Raw genomic sequence first — 21,048 nt, forward strand, 5'->3', positions numbered from 1 at the left:
TTTGAAACCACCAATTTTTACAAAAGTTCAGTGATACAAAAGGGTGAGAAAGGAGCTGGATAACTGCAGATGTTTAATTTCCCAGATGTTTAATTTAAAGTTGAGAAGATTCATTAGCAGAAGCAGTTCCAACAAGATCACCACAATCTCACACCTATTTTTTTGTGCGATGGGGAGGGAATGTGGAGGAGAAAGTAAGGACCAACAGATAAATGACTGTCTTTCTCCATCTGCTGGAACCAAGGATTTAGGTATTTAAAGACTGTTACCACACATAAAAAAGATCTCCAAGATCAGTCTCAACTAGGTTTCTTTTAATTTTCCCTTTTCAGGGCATACATATTTCAGACCGATAGTATAACTTGCAGCTTGAGGACTTCATTATTCTTCAAGTACAGCTTCCTGAAAAGCTAGAAATCCATGTACTGTCAGGGTGTAATTTGACAAACTACTTTATGTGATTCTACTGTGACTATTCTCAGTAATTTTAACAGCTGACCAATGAATCTGTTTACTGCTATGCCCAGACTCCAGTGTTCCACGTAATAGAAAAATCTGTGATGAACATGCATCTCTCATGAGTTACTGAAGCCAGGAGGTCCTGTGACATACTTGCTGCAGAATGCCAGCAGAGGACCTAAAACACTGGCTGCACCTTCAGCAGATGCAGTGGAAGAACAAGGAGATCCAGCTGCTGATCCCATGCTAAAGGCAAGGTTTAATTGTTAAGATTTAGGTACAATTGAGGCATTAGAGTTAATATATGTGTCACATGCTTTGGGGCAACATTGTTATGGTGACTGACTCTGCCTATACTGCCCAACATAGTGAAAAGCATTCTCCTTACTCAACTGCTTACTGGGACTTTGCACTGGAAGAAAAGAGCAACAGAAAATGAAGCATTTCTGTGAGAATAATGATTCCTATAGCGTAAACCCAGGGATAAAATAGAATTCTCACAAAAATACAAAGAGTGTAGTGGAAGCTGTGGAAGACTTATGTCCACTAAAAACTGGAAGGCCACACTTCTTTTGCAACACTGTATTTTCCCAACTTGACAAATAATAGGTGTGATTTTCCTTTAAAATTATTCAAATCAGACCACAGTTATTCTCATTACAAGTGATCAACAGCTGCTTTATGAAAGCAAGCCCACCTAGAAGCTCCTACAGACCCATCCTATATTGCTCATGCTTACCAAACACTTTGGTAACACTTGTTGCTTTAAGGCCCATTAAATCTGGCAGCTGGTCAATAATGATATCTCTGCTGGCCTTTATCTTGTGAACTCTTTCAATGCTTCGTCTCTGCCAGTCAGTCCAGTAGATGTAATCTCCCAGCAGTGTGAACCCAAATATATGTGGAAGTTTATCTTCTAGAAGGGTTTTCCTCATTGTTCCATCAACATTTATGACCTGTGGGATGCCCAAGAAAAAAGGAAAAAATAATCTTCTCTAATGTGGGTACAATTAAAATGGCAATATCAATCATATTTTGAACAACTGTTTTTTATGCAAAAACCTCCTGAAATTCCCAGCATGCTCCTTTCAAAAGAACATACCTCTAGGTTTGTTGAAAGTGAAACATATTGAAATGACATGACTGAAAGTGGCTTCTGCCATGCCTTCTCCATTGAAAAAAATCTAAGCAACTTGTATTTAACTTGCATCAGTTCAAGCCTGCAAAGACCACTGCAGAGGGAGTATTTTTGGGGGATGAGAGTGAGATTCAGGGGATTTTTCAACATCACTCATGTCTTGGTCTCCCTACTGAACTCCCTCCCCAGAAACAAGGGATTGCTGCAGTGACCTTCAGCCCTCAATCACAGGGAATAGAGGCCATCAGAATTCTTTCATAGAACAACAAGGACATGTAAAATCTTTACTTTCTGAAATTTGAGGTATTTTATACCATAAAAAATTATGGTTTTTTCACTCTTAATATAAGCAACATCTATAAAATGTGGAATAAGTATTGCCTTATATAAATTTGTATTTGTAAACCTGCAAAGAAGACAAAATAGTAGTGGAGATGGGATAAGCTCCACAAATATATATATACACACCCACTTATATGTATGTGTGTGTGTGTCTGTGTATATATATATGCTACTGGTTAATTATTTCATAACCAATTACTACAATGATCTTGTGCTACCCCACTTTGCTTAGGAAAAGGAAAGACATTCATATAGTCTGACCCTGATCAATAATCAGATCAATAATCACTGGGAAAGACAGGAAATTAAAATGCTGACATGTCACACACCTAAAGTCACCTCCACCTCCTATACAAACTGCAATCATCTTTTCAATCATCTAGACATCTCCTACCCGCAGCTAGGAGTGTGTATTTATAAGACCAAGGTAAAATATTTATCTGACAAACCCTGAGATTTCTCTCCATCCCACTGTAATTGGTAGCTGCAATTTATCTACATTATTTTTAAGGTGCTGCTTGAAAATTTATACCATGAGTGGCATCAAGCTCATTATCATAGCAAAACCAAAACAAAACCCCAAAACTTAAGACAATTTATTCTACAGCGTGATCCAGTCAAATCTCCATTTGTTGCTAGAAACTACTTACAGATGGAAAACTGCTCTGCTCTAATTTAAGCTACCCTGATCTGTGATTGAGATTTTAAATAGTCTCCTCTCTACTATTATTTGGAAATTGTTTATTCAGACTCATACTAAACCTGTACCTTATAGGTGATTAAGCTGCCTTCATTGTGCAGTGCTTCTACTGTCCTGAGCTCCAAGGCCTATGGTCATTTGAACAGTGTATTCCCCAACTTTTAAATTACTAACTGCTTGAGCAATATTTATTTCTTATTATAAATATCTATAACTTAAATGCAATGTAAGATTAAACCATTAAATGCCTAAATGATGTAGGCAGTCAAAATCAACCATCATTTGTACCACAACTTTAATAGAGTTGTAAGGCTCTGTTCATACACAATAAACAGCAGAAGTACCTACAATTTATTTTTTCAACATGACCAGTGACAATTACATCTTTCTAAACCAGCATGTGAATTTCAGTATGTTTACGCACAGACGGTAGATATCAAATTAAACTTTAAGTTTTAAATCTCCACTTTGAAACTTTGTAATACTTTTCAAATTTGTGATAATAACATGCATTTCTTCTGTGACACAGTTATATGGGCACAACATTTCCCTTTTAGAGAAACACAAATAAGATATGAATACTATCTGAAAAAAATTGTTAAATGCTAGCACACTGTATCAGGTTTGCACAGCAAAGTTTTTGGGTAGGAGGGAGGCTACAGAGGCAGCTTCTGTGAGAAGTTGCTGGAAGCTTCCCCCATGTCCGACAGAGCCAATGCCAGTCGGGTCCAAGACGGACCCACCACGGGCCAAGACCAAGCCCATCAGTGAGGATGGCAGTGCCTCCAGGATAATGTAGTAAAGAAGGGAGAAAAAAACAACTGCCAGGCAGCATCAGCTGGAGGGAGGGATGAGAATACGTGAGAGCAAAAGCCCTGCAGACATCAAGGTTAGTGCAGAAGGAGGGGTAGGAGGTGCTTCAGGCACTGGAGCAGAGGTTCCCCTGCAGCCTGTGGTTCAGACCATGGTGGTGAGGCAGCTGTGCCCCTGCAGGCCATGGAGGACAATGGGAGTGCAAAGATTCACCTGCAGCCTGTGGAATACCCCACACTGGATCAGGTGGATGCCTGAAGGAGGCTGTGACCCCACGGGAAGCCCATGCTGCAGCAGGTATCTGGCAGGATCTATGGAGAGAGGAGCCCACTCTGCAGCAGGTTTGCTGGCAGGACTTGTGACCCCACAGGGGACCCACACTGGAGCAATGTGTTCCTGAGGGACTGTACCCCGTGGGAGGGACCTGAATGGAGCAGTTCATGAAGAACTGCAGCCCCTGGGAAGCATTCACGTTGGGGAGGTTCATGGAGGACCGTCTCATGTGGAAGGGACCCCATGCTGGAACAGGGGGAGAGTATGAGGAGTCCTCCCTTTGAGGAGGAAGGAGCAGCAGAGACAATGTGTGATGTACTGACCATAGCCCTCATTCCCTGTCCCGCTGTGCCACTGGAGGGAGGAGAGAGAGAAAACTGGGAGTGAAGTCAAGCCCAGGAAGAAGGGAGAAGTGGGGAAAAGATGTTTTAAGATTCATTTTTATTTACCATTACCCTACTTTGATTTGATTGGCCATAAATTAAAGTAATTTCCCCAAGCTGAGTCTGTTTTGCCCATGATGGTAAGTGCTGAGTGATTTCTCCCTGTCCTTATCTTGATCCACAAGCCTTTCATTGTATTTTCTCTCCCCCGTCCATCTGGGGAGCAGAATGATAGAGAGGGCATTTGGTGAGGACCTGATATTGCCAAGGTCAACCCACTACACACACGGGACATGCACTGGATCTTCCAGCTAAACAGCAGAGGTGACTAGTCAACTACTGCATCCTGTATCTAGCTGTGCTGTACACAAACATCATCACTATAACACAATCTTGCCACACAGAGTGCAGATGTCTTCAACTGCAGAGGAAAAGAACTTCATGAAACCTTTAAGACTATCTAGCAGCCTATGTGAATTTGAACACAGGCTACAAGGTAAACCTCTGGATTCCTTCCAGATAAAAAGCCTCCTGCTGGAGACAATTAAAAATAACACGAGCATTCCTGCAAACTAAGTTTCAGGGGAGTTTTATCAATTGTAAGTTCATCAACTTACAATTCTTCTAATACTTAATGGAGTAGCAGAGACTGAAGATTAAGATCTTTTTATTTTGTTAAGCTAAATAGAGTACATTAAAAAAAGGTCTATATTTGTGGTTAAAAGCCAAATGGCTCTGCAATTATGTCATTACATCATGTCCAGGCAAACCCCAAATGCTCACTTACTTAGAAAACTATCAATCCCACAGGCAATACGGCAGGTTCAAAAGTTCGTCACGCATACTCAGGTGCTGGAGCCAAACTGGTGCCACACTAAGTAAACAAGACACCACTTCCCTACAGCACTGCATCAGCAGGATGATGATCAATCTACCACATTTCCAACTACTTTTACAGATATGGACAGCCAAAGTATAATTCAAATACTAGAGCTGCTGACTAAAATATACCAGCAAAGGTTGGATCCAAGGATGCAGAAACACACTTATTTAAATCCATGCACATCTGTGGATGCTGCAGATGACATCAAGCTGCTGAACTCCAGGAACCTCATGAGGTTCAACAAGGCCAAGTGCAAGGTGCTGAGGATGAATGGATTGAAAAGCCCTGCCAAGAAAGGCTTGGGGGTGCTGGTGGATGAAAAAATCTACATGAGCTGGCAATGTGCACTTGCTGCCCTGAAAGCCAATCATGTCCTGGGCTGCATAAGAAACAGTGTGGCCAGCAGTCAAGGGAGGGGATCCTACCCCTCTACTCTGCTCTGTTTAGACCCCATTTGGAGTATTGCATCCAGCTCTGGGGTCCCAATACAAGAAAGACTGAGAGCTGGTTCAGAGGAGGGCCACAAAAATGATCAGGGGGCTGGAAGACTTCTACTATGAAGAAAGGCTAAGAGCTGTGGTTGTTCAGCCTGGAGAAGAGGAGGCTCTGGTGAGACCTTACTGTGGCACTCCCAAATTATATGGCTGTTTAACATAGTGGGAATGGAGGTCCAAAATGTGCAATCAGACAGCAATAAAATGCTTAATAGCTTACCTTTTGGCTAAGAAAATGATGGAGTGTTTGGCCTCTCACTATGGGCAACAACAATGAACCCAAGCAGGCTTCCCTTGGATGCAGAAAGGGCAGCTCTGACTTGGAGGATTTTTCTGTGCTGTGGCCAATTGAGCCCTCTTAGTGGCAGTTAATGCATGGCAACAAGCAGAAGTGATAACTAACCATGAGACTATCTTTTAGTAGCAGCCAGAGCAAAGCTTGAACAGTGAGTTGTCACATGCACTTCAGTATAGGCACATGTACATACTGTTTACTTCAAATTTTGCTGCCACCCATCTTCCCAGAGATTCAGCTCTACTCTAGCATAGTAACTTAAACCACAGGGATGCAAAATAAAAATCTACAAACAGGCCTCACCAAAAGCACAACTCCTTTCATTAAAACAGCACAGATAATAAAATACTGTTATTAACTCATCATTTAATATCTGCCAACCGCAGACAAAGGGAAGCCTTTAAGGTGCAATCCTTATAATTTAGCACAAATTGACTAGAATAGGCTTTATTCTACTCAGGGTTTTCCTTCTCTCTCTATAACTGATAAATGGATCTCAAAGGATAAATGCAACACTAAATCTGCTGTGCTTTACATACGAAACACTGAAAGCTCCCCTTGAACAGCGGCACACACTGAAAGCCCCTGATTAGTCTTAAGACTTCAATGACAAATCTCCTAATGAGACACTGCCAAGCTCAGCTAAAATCTGCTGTGGGTAAAATGAAATCAACATCAAACGCCTTAATGAACTGAATTACACAAAAAACACGGTAAGGTGATAAGGTGTGATTTCTTTTTTTTAGATGCTGCTGCAATGTATGCAAATGATTTAACAAATATTTCTAAATATAACACTCAAAAGCTCTTGGCTCTTTGAAGAAGATTAAAGTAAAACAATGCAATTAAATTCTACACATCAGCATGATTCATGTAGTCAAGTTATATTTCAGGTGCATCTGTGAGAAAAACAACTATTCAGTGCAAATACAGGATGTCTTTTGACAGAACAACAAAGAGAACTCAGAGACCTTACTCCTATATTTCATTCATTAAGATAAAACAAAATTTATTTGATTGCTACAGACAAAGCTGTAGTCAAATTGAAATCAATTCTTGGGCTGAGCTAAATTACTATGTGAGCAGTCACCAGACATAACAGGTTCGCAACAGTAAAATGACGTGACTGGCATATTTTTAGGAGACTCATGTAGTGGATTTGTGGGTCTGTGATTCTTCTCTTGTACATCTTGTGGAAAGCTACATTTTTGTTGTGAGAGTGACTGAGAACTAGAACAGGTTGCTCAAGGAGGTTGTGGATTCTCCACCCTTGGAGCTATTCAAGAGTGATTTGGTCACAGCTCTGAGCAGCCATCTCCAGGTGGCACTTGGACCAACTGACCTCCAGAGGTCCCTTCCAATCTCAACCACTCTGTGAATGGTTTTTAACAATTCTTACCAGCAGACTCTAAAACGGCATCTCAAGTGAAAAATGCCTAGTCTTCTTTGGCTGGAGAAAGAACTTGTGAAGACAAATCATGTGGGTGGCATGGAAAAGAAAACAGGGAAGTCAACAGGGAACGAAAAAGACAAAGAAAATTGGAATGACACAGAAAACTCTGAAGGGTAAAGAAGCCTACCCCAAAGAGCAAAGAGTGAAACAGCTGTGAGCAGTCTGTACCACAGTCTATATTCAGCTGAGTATAAGCCATTCGTTAACATTTCCAACAGCTGAAACAGAGCCACCTTTCATCAATGCTTTGGGATAAAAGTGCACTCTTTTTTTTTTTTCCCCTTTTGTCTGAAGGGCATAAATGTCAGGCGTGTAATGGCAGACACTGGCAAGCAATAAAGGGAACAATATTAAAACAAACAGTACCAGAACCCATAAATCAAAAAAGAAGAGATGGATGGACAACAGACATAACTGGTCATTTTCCACAAAGACTGCTTGAGTGTTTTAGCAAACTGTTGCTTCAAACACTTGAGGATTTAGAAAGCAGTTCCTCATTGTTGTCAGTAGTTTCTGTCCCCTTTGACAATATTTTGGCTACCTGGTAAAAGCTGCCTCATAAATAACATTCATCAGGCTTCTATTGCTATTATATTTCATGGATTAGTCCTACATGTACTATTGTGGTTCTTCTTTCAGGCAACTTTTGATGATGACATAGATTTATATTACAATTTTTGAATTCTTACATTCCTTGATTGGTTGCAATTGCAAACTATCATCAGCCACCTATATTCACAGTAAGCTGTGTACCATGAAAACAGAGAATCAATCTATACAATACCGTGAGTGAACTGTGAATAACAATCTGTCCTTTGGAAATAGGTGTAGTGAGTGACACACCACCACCCGTTTCTCATATATTCTTTTCCTTTCTTTAAGACACATTTTCTCCTTTCTCACTGTAGAATATGTCGTTTTAGCTTGCTGAAGACACAGCATGACAGGATACTTCTCTATGGCTACACAGATGGGTGATATTTTTACTCACAATACAAAAACCACTCTGAGATGCTCAGCAAAGAAAATTCCAAGGAGGATTATTGAACGTCAGAACTCTTTTTTTGGCAGTCTTCCTTCACAACTACCTTTACAGCCTCCTGGAGCTAAAGCACAGAAGTAATGGCAAACCATCCCTGCTGCTTGGCTATGTCTTGCAGCTGTGGTGGTGGCCTGCTGTGGCTGGTAGGGCAGCCGTTCCAGTCCTTCAGACAGGCAAAGCAAAGTAGCTGGTGTGTAATACAAAATTATAGCCAACGATAAAAGAGCCTGCACTCAAAATTTCCTGATACTCCTACAAAGAAAACTCTCAACAATCGAGCAATGTCGGATTCTTGATGGGACACTCTAAAACCTTGTTCCAAATGCAGTCACTCCAGCACATTTTCTTAAACACTTTGTTCTGTCTCAGACAAAGTAAAATCTACACTTATATATGAAGGTAAGACAGTTAAGTAGGGACATGCTAAAAAAACCCAAAAATCCAACCACCTATGAAGATGACAAATGCAACAGAGTATAAATCTACATGATAAAAAATAGTAGTTTATAGTGATTTCCCATTTTCTCTGGGAATAATATACACAAAATACATTTTTATCCTTGTGCTCATATTATTACCATTTGAAGAGGTTATATATTTGCAGTGTTGATCTATTAGTTTCTCCATATCAAATCACCATCACACCTAGTGTTCTCTTAGGGCTTCCCAAAATCTTTTTAGTTCCAGGGAGAGTATTGTGTTTTCAGACAGACTTTTCAAAATGAAATAAGCTCTAACACTGATAGATGGATAAATTTGTTCCTATTGGAAAAGAGTGTTAACATGATTGTGAATTTGAACCTGCTTATGTTTTATAAATATAAATGTTCTCCACAAGTTACATCAGCCTGATATTTCCAGAACTTTTTTCTGCTTACAGGATACCAGAGGATTAAGGGTGCAGCTGGTTAATTCTGTAACTTATCTCTTATAAGCAGGAACTTTAAAACTACTTTAAAAAGTAACAGAAAAAGTTAAACACAAAAATCATTTATGGCAACTGGTGGCTAGACTTTAAAGCAAGGAGAAACTACTGAATTAGTATTCCAGTTTTGTTTTTAGGTAGGAGCCGCTTATTTAATGCACTTCAGGGAAATTTTACCTTCTGTAAATACTTTTTCACTCTCAAATGTTGACCGCCATGAGTTTAAAGGGGCATGCAACAACTCTGAAATTTAGCTAACACCCATTATGAAAACAATATGCGTTTCCAACCTCTAGGTAACTAGTCCGAGAAAGCTGAATTTAAACTTTTTACAGTAATATTTTTAAAACTCATGTATCTTAGTTTTTCTCACTTCTCTCCGGATTTTCCATTTCTCTAAATGGATTGGAATAATCCCCTAAGATCTTTACTTTCTCCTTTCCAAATCCAAACATATTCTCAACTTTACAGACAACTAAAAGTCTGTGGAAATAGCACATCATATAAATATTTACTATGTTATACTCCTGATGATGATATTGGGACTGCAAGCACATTTATAAGGTGTATGTACAACATGGAGGAAAGAAAAAAAAAAAACCACAAAACAAAACAGAATGAACTTGATATGAGAAAAAATTTGTGGTAAACTTTTGAGTCCAAAAAACAAGTCAGCAATTTCAGTAGCCAACTGGAATTTCTTAAAAAGTCAAAAGGATGCCAAAAATAACAGCTACATTTAATCTTGAAGCAGAAAGTGGTACCAGTACTGGTCAGTCTTTCCAAGGAAAAAACTTGCATCCTGTCCAATATTACCATGCTAACATTAACTTATAATGAAATAAAAATTAAGCTAGATGTAGTAGTACATACTACTGCTATATTTATCCTTCTTGTTTGCTTACCTAAAAATACATAGATTTTAAATCTTTTGAAAATAATCTTTTATGTTAGAGACAATGAGACGTCCCTGAACAATTGATCGAGAAACGCTGGTCGAGTCATGACCCCCTCCCGTGGCCATACAATGCTGGGTCTCATGCAGTCAGCCTCTGTCCACAGTAAACTGAGATTAAGCTGCTAGTGTTTTGTCCAGCACAGTGGGACCTCTTGCTCAGAACTCAGCTTCTTACTCTTGCCTTGGAGAATCATAACATATTCTTTTTCTTAACCTCACCACAGTGCAATTATCAAAAGTCACTTGTAGCCCTTCACACCCTCTTCACACCACGCTAGGCACATACAGTGCTTCAAAGAGTCCAATAATGAATCCCTTATGCTCTAAGTCACCAGAAATGTCACATATGTAAATTCCATTGGAAGTCAAAGGTTAAAAGAATAGACCCCAGATTAGCTGACATGTGCCTCTATTCATGGCACTACACCTTGAAGAATAGATGCTTTTATCCTCATTTATTAATGGAGTAGCCAAGTCTCATGTACTTTCCTTAGTTATTCCTCAGAAAGTGAATCAAAGTTCTCTCATTAAATATTTCCGTCAGAGGAAGACAGATGAAATAGTAACACACAACCAAAGGCAGCGGGCATTCAATGTCTCCTTGGAGGGACGCAGTGAACGTCTAAGGAGTCCTGTATGCATTTACAAATGTTCGTTCAGCTCATCTCATGAAGCCTCTTGGTCCAAGTAAACAGCAAATTCTGATTATGACTCCCTTCTATTTGTACCATTTATAGAAACACTGCATTGGACTAATCCAATAAATCCAGTCTTACATACTACCAGGTAGTGTGTGTGTCAACAAAACGTAAGCAAAAGCTGTGCGCAGAAACCCAAACTAGGGTGTCCAGTTAACTGGAGTATCAACAGCTGTACAGAGGCCAGGCTAAGATACTGTGCTAACACAACCTCATTGCTAGCTCCTGCAGAACTAAGCCATGCAGTTCTGACACATGCAAGCCCTCTCACAGCTGAAACGCGCCTCCCGAAAGAACAGATAATAACAAGACCTCCTTGATAAGTTGCCTGCACTCCGCTGTCACTTGGGATAAGCAACAATTTCCGTCATTTACCTAAGACACTATTAATATCGGTAAGTTATGCAAGGTAGCATTCAGAGAGTTTATAAAAAAAAACATGATGATCTCTAGCCCCTGCATATGGCTAAAAAAGTGAAACACTTAACTTTTGTCCAGCACAATCTTGATCTGCTCTCAAAAAAAGCTACCTTTCCTTCTCAGGCCAAAGCCTGGCAAGACAAACAGACCCTTAGAGCTGAGGTTCAGCCCATTAAGTTTGCCATAGGAAACCAAGTCCTGCACAGCTGAAGGCCCTGTCTCCAGTTAATGTAGTACAGAATGTGTTTTGTGGTGTCACATAGGGAAGGTGCCACCACTTCTGCAGCCAAAACTCAAAGTCTCCTGTGGGGTAAACATAACACAGGAAGATGCTCCACTACATTGTTCTCTCTTCATCAGTCTTCTCTGGAGGTCAGACCATCAGTTGACGGTCTGAATTGCCCAGAATGTTACATTTTTTATGTAAATCTCACAATTGATCTAACTATCCCACCCCAGTTATCAAAAACCCTTTTCGCCAGATGAGTTCAGGGTATTTTAAGAAAAAGGAAAATAACACCATCTTGATCTCCTGATAGGACAAGAGAAGCATAGGAAAGAAGCTGCCTTGAATCACCAAGCAACACTAAGTACTCCAGAGACTCAAGGGCCAACCTAACCCTGGATACACCACACAACAGTGCCTCTCTTCCCATTCTCAGGTGAGAGCACTTGCCAGGTAGAATAACCCTTCATGTGAGGCTAATCTGCAACATGTTCCACCTACTGGAAGAAAAACAAATAAATAGATAAATAACTTCCCCACGGTTCATATGGCCTGGTTTCACTCAAGAGAATATGAATTCTTCAGTCCACATCACACAGCTTATTTTCAATCCTTGGCCCTAGGCCTAATCAGCATAGAGTGAGAAGGGCTGAAGGCTCCTAAGAGTAAATCCAAGTAAGGTTGTTCATCAAGAGCTTCTTAGATCAAACCAATATTAAACAGAGGAGTCAAGAGTTTAGCTGAAATTTAGGATGTCCTTTTAGCTTACAAGACAGATTCTTAGGGCATGATTCCCTGCACTCCCACATAAGTAAATAAAAGACATATATTTAGCATCTACTGATAAGAGAAGAGCAGACATACACAATATCTTCAGGCAGTTAGCTACAGTCAACTGCAACTTGTAAGCTTTCATAAACTGGTCTAAGATCACAATTAAGAGCTGTCCTCCAAAAGTAAAGTACCTAAGAGTCCCTATTATTTGAGGTTGAGCAGCTAACTCAGGTATCAAGAAGATAGTTTGGTTTTACAGCTCAAATACTAGACAAAGATGGATCCCAGCGTGTACCCTCAAGCGAGGCACCATACCTCTCCAAACACTATTTCCCCACATGCATAAGATGTATAAAATTTCTCCCTCTTTTCCGAACCCTGCCTTGTCTGTTCAAACTGCTCCTCAGTACCAAAGAAAGGAGGCAAGCTAATACATCTTTCAGAGCACAGCTCAAAATCTGGCAGGTAGTGCTGCTCAATTCAGTTCAAGCAGATGACACTTTGCTTCTGGCCCCTCATTCTCCTGTTCACCCTGACATCTTCTTGCTATGTCAGCACAACAACTTGTGTGGCAGAAAACATATCAGACTGAAAAATATAAACCTTTTTGGCTGGTTATTTTTCAGCTGGATCAGTTCCCTGCTCTGTTTTTCCACGTGGCTGAACAGACTGCTATGCCAGCCAAGACAGAGCAGGAACACACCATGAGAGAAAGGGCCTGGACTGCCTTCAGGCATTGATGCAAAGAACTTGTGTAACACCACATTCAGCAATGTAATAGACCCAGGGGAAAAGCACATCTTTACAGTGTGTCTCTCTGGGTAACACGAGGAGTTCTTGCCTTCTGACACAGTAGGAGTGATTTTATGCTTAAAATCAAAGGACATATTCTAAAATAATAAATATATAAATAATTGATGACTTACATGTTATAGAGTAGATAATCGTACCTTAGAGGACTGACATTAAATAAGAAACAAATTATAAAGTTTGTGCTCTCTTAATCCTATGCATATGCCCCAAAAGCTCATATTTATTGTGAAACCAGCATTATTTGAAGACACTCAATCCCAAGTAAAAGGGGCAAATTACAATCTGTGCATGCGACTGAGTCACCCACAGGGTATGTGTGCAAAGCCAAGCAATAAAAACGGAGCCTTTTAATGAAGGAATTAGAGAGAAACATCTATCAGCTTAGAAGAGGTCAGTGGCAGAACTGAAAGATGCTGGAGGGGTATTCACAGAAGTCCATTCAGGAATCAGATATCTAATATCAGAATTCATATTCTAATATGAATATAACAGCTGTTTCTATGAAAACAGTTACATAATCAAAGAAGGTTTCCTGAAAATATTTCTGTGTAAAAAGAAAAAGAAATCTTACAATTTTTCAGCCAATAAAAAATGAAGTATAGTAATTCAAACCATATTATTTCTTCTCAAGTTAATACCCCCAGAAATGTGTATGAAGATTTCCAGTTCCTTTTCCTTGCTTCTTAAAGAGGTATGTGAAGACAAGAAACTGCTTCTCCTGGATCTCATTGTTCCCAGTGCAAAACTATTTGATATGCCTAGGAGAAAGTTCTTCCATTTGATTCTCCCCTTGCTTTCGATTAAGAGCTGCAAAAGTCAGTGTTGTTCAACAGCCATCTATGACAAATGTAAAGTCTTCCCTAGATGAATGTGGATCCACATATTTGAGAAAAGTGAAGCCAGCGTAAAGGTTAAAGATGCTCATTTAGCTCTCTTAACACAGCTAAGATTATAAATTTATTACACAATTGCGCAGAAACTTCATGATCATTTTAAGACACTGGAAGAGATGGTTTAAGAAACTTTCTTACACATCAGCCTTTGCAGCTCATTCTCATTTCCTTCTCTCCCAGCAGATGCCTTCCTGTGGCTGTTCAGGTAGCAAGACTAAGGATTTGATTCGGCTTAAAACCAGAAACTTTTCCTGTCCTCTCAGCTGTAGTGCTGTGGGATTAAAGTCCAGTAGAAGAAACACTGTAGGTAGCAAGGCAACCTAAGACTGAGCCACTGTGAGACACAAGAACAGCACATTCTTCTCCCACATTCCTGTTTCAAACCTTCAAAACAACTGAATGGTGTAAACTGCTTAAAATGTGAGAAATACAGTAAAGAACTGTATCTATTGGCCATTACTTTATTTTTGTGGGTGTAATGCACCCTGCATCATATGAATATATTTTTCTTGATTACTCTTGGACAAACAGTCATGTAGAACTTGAGGCCCACGTAACACTACTTTTTCATTTAGCTTTTTCCATGGTAAGGTCAATGACATGGTCACTCTCACTTTATATGAAACACAATTCTACACAGAATGTTCCAAAATATGTCTACAGTTTCTTAAACCCCTTCTGCCAAACCTATGATCCCTTAGCTAAAATTAAATTCTGTTTGGATGTTTATTCAAAGGTTATACATGATGTCTGGAGAATTAGGCTGACAGCAACCTTGTAAAGTTCAACCAGGAGAACTGCAAAGTCCTGCATCGAGGGAAGAACAATCCACATGTTGAGGGCCACCCAGCTGGAAAGTAGCTTGGCAGAGAAGGACCTGGGGGTCCTGATGGACAAGAAGTTGAATATGATCCAGCAGTGTGCTCCTGCTGCAAAAAAGGCTAATGGTAATCTGTGTTGCATTAGGAGGAGCGCTGCCAGCAGGTTGAGGGAGGCAATCCTTCTCCTCTACTCAACACTAGTGAGGCTTCTCCAGGAGTACTGTGTCCAATTCCAGGCTCCACAGCAGAAGTGATGTGGACATGCACATGAGTGCAGCAAAGGGCTATGAAGATGATTAAGGGACTGAAACATCTCTCTTATGAGAAAAAGCTGAGAGAGATGGGTCTGTTTAGCCTGGAGAAGGCTCGGAGGGAAATCTCATGAACGTATGTAAATACCTGGAGGAAAGGTATAAAAAAGACAGAGCCAGGCTCTGTTCAGTGTTACCCAGTGACAGGACTAGAGGCAATGAGCACAGACTGAAACACAGTGATTCCCTCTGAACATCAGGAAACACTTTTTCACTGTGAGAGTAAAACAAGTACTGGCACGGGTTGCCACATCAGCCACTCTGTGATTCTGTGCAACTGCTGCTTTGTGAAGTCCTTTTATTCTAAAAAACAAGGAGAAATGGGTGCTTCCCACCTCCATATTTGTAGTCCAACTTGTACCCTGTAAATCCCTTCATGTTGTGGTCTCCAGCACATATGGAAATTATATTTCAGAGTCTGCCAGCTCTGAAAACAGCAACACTTTTATAAAATATGAAACTTCAATCCCAGTTTTGGCACAATTATGTTAGTAAGTCTCAAACATAACCATAAGACTAACAAAAAATTCTCTGCATTTTCTTTGTCTTTAGATTGATTTAATTAGATTAAGGAAAAGAAAAGCTGCACCTTGGCAAATTACAGAACTTCTAATTTTTCTTCTAAATTATACTTCATATTTTTAAGCAATAATAGGTGATAACCCACTCTTGAAATCTTATTTCTCTTCATTGTTCCCCATCTTTTCATATATTTGACAAACCATTTAGTTTGTCAGAATGCCTGCAGTATTATCACGGATAATACTCACAAGACATTTTGTCATATCTGTGTGATTTCACTGAATTAAAAAACTCACTGTAACATATTAGAAAAATGTGAGGAATTGTTGAAGTACTTGGGTAAACCTGCATGCCATACATCAGACCAGTAGGATACTTCATACAAGGCTGTCCTGGATCTGAAAGTAATTTTAACACTGTAATGAAATAAGCTCTTGTCAACAACAGACTGGTACCAAAGCAGAAAACAAATACCTTGCTCAGTACTGCATGGGTTCAGGAGACTCTTGTGATCTTAGTTTGAGACATTCTGAAATGTCACAGAACAGGCTACTAGTTAACAAATATTTCTTAGATGTATCACTATCTTCCTCTTCCTTTATGATAATTTTAGGAAAGCATTTGCATAGTCTAAGTTTGTCCTTCCTAGACCTTGTGGTTAATGAAAGCAAATTACTTAGCTGCCCTGTGATCTGAATTGCAGAAAAGGCACGTGACTGGGGACAGGGGAGAGTTTCCTAACAAAACAGCACGGCTCCACTGTCTCTCAGTGCCCTGTTCACTGTACTATAGGACTTATTTCCCCCAGTCTCTGCAGCTTATGCTCCTCCTCTACACATACACACATGACCAATGTAAAAGTGTTTCTCCTCTAAGAGGTCTATTTTTATAAGGGAATAAACAACAAAAAAAGAAGTGTAACATCTGATTTGGTGTTGTACTCACTGTTTTCTCTTTGCAAACTGTACTGAGCAAGTATTCAAGCACCTTTTTTTCGTTGTGTAGTCAAGATGCAGTCGTCCTCAACATACCACAGCTAATACTCCACTCATTCCTTCAGCCAACTTTAAAACAAAGCAGCTCATAAAAAGGCTAGACAGCCTGTTTTAGCTACCTTCTGCCTTTTCATTTAAGAAGTCTGCTGCAAAAGCACACCAGATATTCAGAATGAGACACCGTGCTGCATTCATAGTTCATGAGTATAACTCAATGCCTCCAGTCTCTCAGGGATCAAGTCCAGCTAGATAAAATGATGGCTGAGGTTCATGGCTTAGAAAACATGCCACCTACAGGGCTCTAGGTATTAGGCTCCCAGTACCAGCTGAAACACATTACCGGGGAGACACTCCCCCTGCCCTTTACCAGAGCTCTCTGCCAACCCTGCATGGCAGTCAGTAGCAACCTCAGCAATTGCTAGTGTTTTTTATTTTTATGATAATCTCATGAAGTTTTCAAGCCTGCAAATGGACACAAATACTCAACTTCTTTTCTAAAGTTAGATTTAGGCTTTGGCTCAAAGGGCGGGGCCTCCACACTCGTGGAGCATTCTACCCCTGTTCCAAAAAGGGCTCAGCATTCCTGTTTTAGCTCTGGCTATCCTTTTAATCTCATACCTTGCATAGAACTCCTGGCTTTATAGCTGCTGTAACATTCAGTGGAAAGCACAGAATGAAAGGGTGTGTTACAGGGATGTGACCAGTCTCATCAAAAACTTAGATCCTTGGCTGTCCACCTCCATGTCTGGCTTTTAGTAGCTTTATTTATTTATTATTATTTATTTATAATGAGCTGAAAGGGATTCATTTCTATACATCAATTTACCATGTGCAGTATTTTCCACTGAAGCACTCTTAGTGCCTTCACCACTGCTGATAGAACAATGCCAACGGGGAGCTTCAAGCCAAAGACCACCTAACAGACTTCTCCTCTGAAGTCTCTGAAGTTTTTCAGTTTCTACAGACTGAAAAAACAGTACAATTTCAACAGTGATATAGTTAATTTCAATCACCTCAGCTTTGGAAAGAGGAAGCTGATTTGTACGTTCAGAAAAAAGGATAATTAAAGCCACATGCATGTGAGCAGACACTTGGATGCTTTCTGCTGATAAATGCATTTGAACTATGGCTGCCCCAGGTCACGTAAAAACGATCTGCAGACAGGCACATGTATCACACAGGGCAACGGAGCACCAGAGACTGAGTCCCAGGAAATATCTTGCGCTACAGCTCCTCTATGTGCCAGTGTGTCCTTCCCCATAGAGCACAGAATTCTCAAAGTAGCTGTGAAGCATCAACAACCCCTTGGTAGTTTAGTGCCACTGTCAGTGGTACAGATGCACTTTTTTTTTTTCTGCAAATCCAGGCTCAAATGGGACCTGGGTAGTTTGCAGTCTCTGAGAGAGACCAGCAGATACGTGCTTCTTATTTTGGGGAGAAGAGGGGTTTTTTTTACAGTTTATTGCAAGCAACACCCAGTCAGAGCTGTGGGATCTGACTGTGCTCACTTTGACTTCTGACGGTCATGAGATCTTCTCTTCACGAAGTCACTGCTGCTAAGATCATGATCCACATTACCTCCTCAACAACAGTAAAAGATGGAGTTGGGTGAAGAACTTGTGTCCCAGCAGAGCTCAAGGGAGAGAAGCAAAGCAGAACCGCGGCAACAGATGCAGAAGTGGCCAACAAAAATGAGCCTACTAGCCTGGCAGTTGGAACATGGAACATAGCCAACATCAAATGAACCCTGCAATCAAGAGCTAAATCACTAATTGCACTAGCAATTTTCTCCAAACACCATCCCTCCTGATCCTGCAAACTTCTGGCGACTCACGAACCTTCTGTTTTACTCTATGTGTGGAAGAAATGGGATGCTAGAGTGGGAAGATTTCTTCCTTTGTTCCTGCTACTGGCCACCTGCAAGACTGAACTAGTCTCTTCATTTCAGTGCCTCTGTGTCTTCCTCTCCCCTTTTGTTTTGTCTGTTTAGCTTTGGGGCTTGGTGGGTGGTTCCTTGGGTGTTGTGTATGGTTTGTGTTTTTTTGGTTTTGTTTTACATGTTTCTTTTTTGAGGGGTGGGGGGAGGTGGTTGTAACTTTTATTTGGCATTTTACTTAAATCTTCAGCTCTTGAGAGACACCAACTGAGAGGGAAACTTGGCTTAAATTCTAATATAAATATTTCAAGTGTTCTGGGTTTCAGAGAAATTCAAAAAATGTAACATGAATCCCTGAAAATCTTCAAAGATAAGGGCAAAAGGCAAGCTATAAAAAGTCATTTTAAGCCCCCATTTTTAAGCAGATCTTCTTTAGGGAGAAGAGCTATTACATGCATGAGCTGCACTGCCTGGAGCAATGGGACAAACCCAGGGTCTGAGTTTAGTAATACTAAACAGCCACACACTGTGTTTTCAGACTGTGACTGGCATTAGCAATCAAAAAAACTAATTTATCCATATCAGGAACTTTCTCATGAAAACACACCTTGAGTAGGGGCTGAGAAAGTTTCAGGATCTGGCTACATGTATGAGTGTGCATATGTATCAACACAGATATAAACATACTTATATATATTTGCATGTGTGTGCATGTATGTGCATGTGTGTGTTTCTAATACATTTTCAGAAATCCTGTTTCCTGTTGGAAGATTCACAGACCCAAATAACCCACCCATGGACAAATCAGTTACATATTCTTTATTTCTCAAGCCAAATTCTCCTGGTGATATATAATGAGATTTTACATTCTTTGTGCTTCATTGACTAATTAGACCAAAGCAAGCTACTCCCCCTGTCCCTCCCTTTTTGTAGTAGGGACTTTCATCGCCTGTAGCTACACAAGTGTGGTTGCTTTTGCCAAATACTTGGAGATACTGCTAATGGCTTCATTTGAACTCCACATTGCTGCATATTAGTATGGAGGAGGGTGGGTTGTGTATTTTAATCCATACTGTGATTGCTTTGATGTTGTTTGTAACAAGGAATATGGGTTTATTTATACATATCAGAGCTGTTATAGGAATTTGTGCTTCCCAAAGGATTAGATTTCCACTATCAAACAAAACACAGTGTATACTTAGAAGTAGGGGGAGGCTAACTAGAGGTCAATTTTCCACTCACAAACTACAGTGCTTAGCCTCTCCGTTCTTTCCATCCATGGATCCAAATACTGTACAGAAAGCTATCAGTTATCCCCACGTTGCATGCAAGGAAACAATCAGGACACCACTACACACTGCTGTAGGTCATATGGATGGTTAATGCAGCATAGTGAAGTCACAGGATCCACTGCTGCCTCCAGATTGACACTGCCACGCACACATTTTATAAAAAACACACGAGAACTACGAGAAATAAGGAGCTACAATTTTTATATCCTTGACAGACAGTGCGTAAGAGGGTAGAAAGAACAAAGTTGAAGGGAAGGATTGGCTGAACACATTCTTAAAAGGAATACAAAAAATTTAACCAAGGGAATATGTATGGCTCCTGTTACTCTTCCTAATTCCAAATGCTGAGACCACAAAACTAGTTTTTTCTTCCTTTGGAAGTTCAAAGCCCATGTACAAATTATGGCAGACTCTTGAAATCAGGCATTTATGGCAGAGGCAAGAATGAAACTACATCTTCACAATACAGAAAAATGATATGTCACTGCTAATCTCCAGGGACAAGTACTTAGTACCCAAGACAGAGATAACTGTTCCGGGAAAAAAACCCCAACCAACAAACTCACCACTAAATGAAGTTTCTAATACAGCTCACATCCATGTAAATTTAAGCCTAAATGAGTACCAGGTCTAACTGTGCAAAAGCCTGGAAAGTAAATCTGTCTTGCCAAAATGAGTTTTGTTTCCCAGCTGTCATTTTGAGAGCATTGCAGGGATTATTATAATTTCAACTTCATAAACTCCCCTTAGAATCATTTACTTTTAACATGAGGATCTTTAAAAATTGCAATATCTGTCACTTACAATGGGAGAAGACCTTTACAGAATACTTTGTGGACTCTCTAGAGCTTCCTTTTCAGAAGAGATCTTCTTTGTCTCTTCATATTTATTCAGTATTATGTTTTGACTGATTTAGTTGTTTATGATCATTATAGTATTCTGGTGGAAAGAAATTATGAGGATAAAAGTAGAGGGGAAAGAAAGCAATGGTGTAACACTCCAGATCTGGTACAAAAGGCAGTTTTACAGACCTTTCAGCATCTTCTGAACACAGTCAGACACACTGCAGAACTACAGAAAGAAGAGGGCTCATAGGTACTATCATGAAGAGCCCCGGATGCTCCTGGCTGCCAGAACTGTGCTCTTCACTCATGGGTGTGTGAGAAAATTGGTGCTTTCTTCTGACCCAGTGAGCAGCACATACTCTAAGTGCTCCTTAGACACTAAGAAAGCTACTGCAATTTCTCAT

General features: G+C 40.1%; 1 protein-coding gene across 1 annotated transcript in view; it reads right to left on the bottom strand.

Moving 5' to 3' along the window:
• The window catches only part of LRP5 (LDL receptor related protein 5), a 137,435-nt gene that overhangs the window by 33,284 nt on the left and 83,103 nt on the right, over positions 1 to 21,048 (bottom strand). Inside the window, exon 8 of the mRNA XM_027642140.1 lies at positions 1,199 to 1,415. Within this exon, the coding sequence (XP_027497941.1) occupies positions 1,199 to 1,415 (217 nt within the window). The remainder of the gene's footprint in view (positions 1 to 1,198; positions 1,416 to 21,048) is intronic.

This window comes from Corapipo altera, unplaced genomic scaffold, assembly GCF_003945725.1.
Source record: "Corapipo altera isolate COAL_440 unplaced genomic scaffold, ASM394572v1 23b, whole genome shotgun sequence".
Classification (NCBI taxonomy): domain Eukaryota; kingdom Metazoa; phylum Chordata; class Aves; order Passeriformes; family Pipridae; genus Corapipo; species Corapipo altera.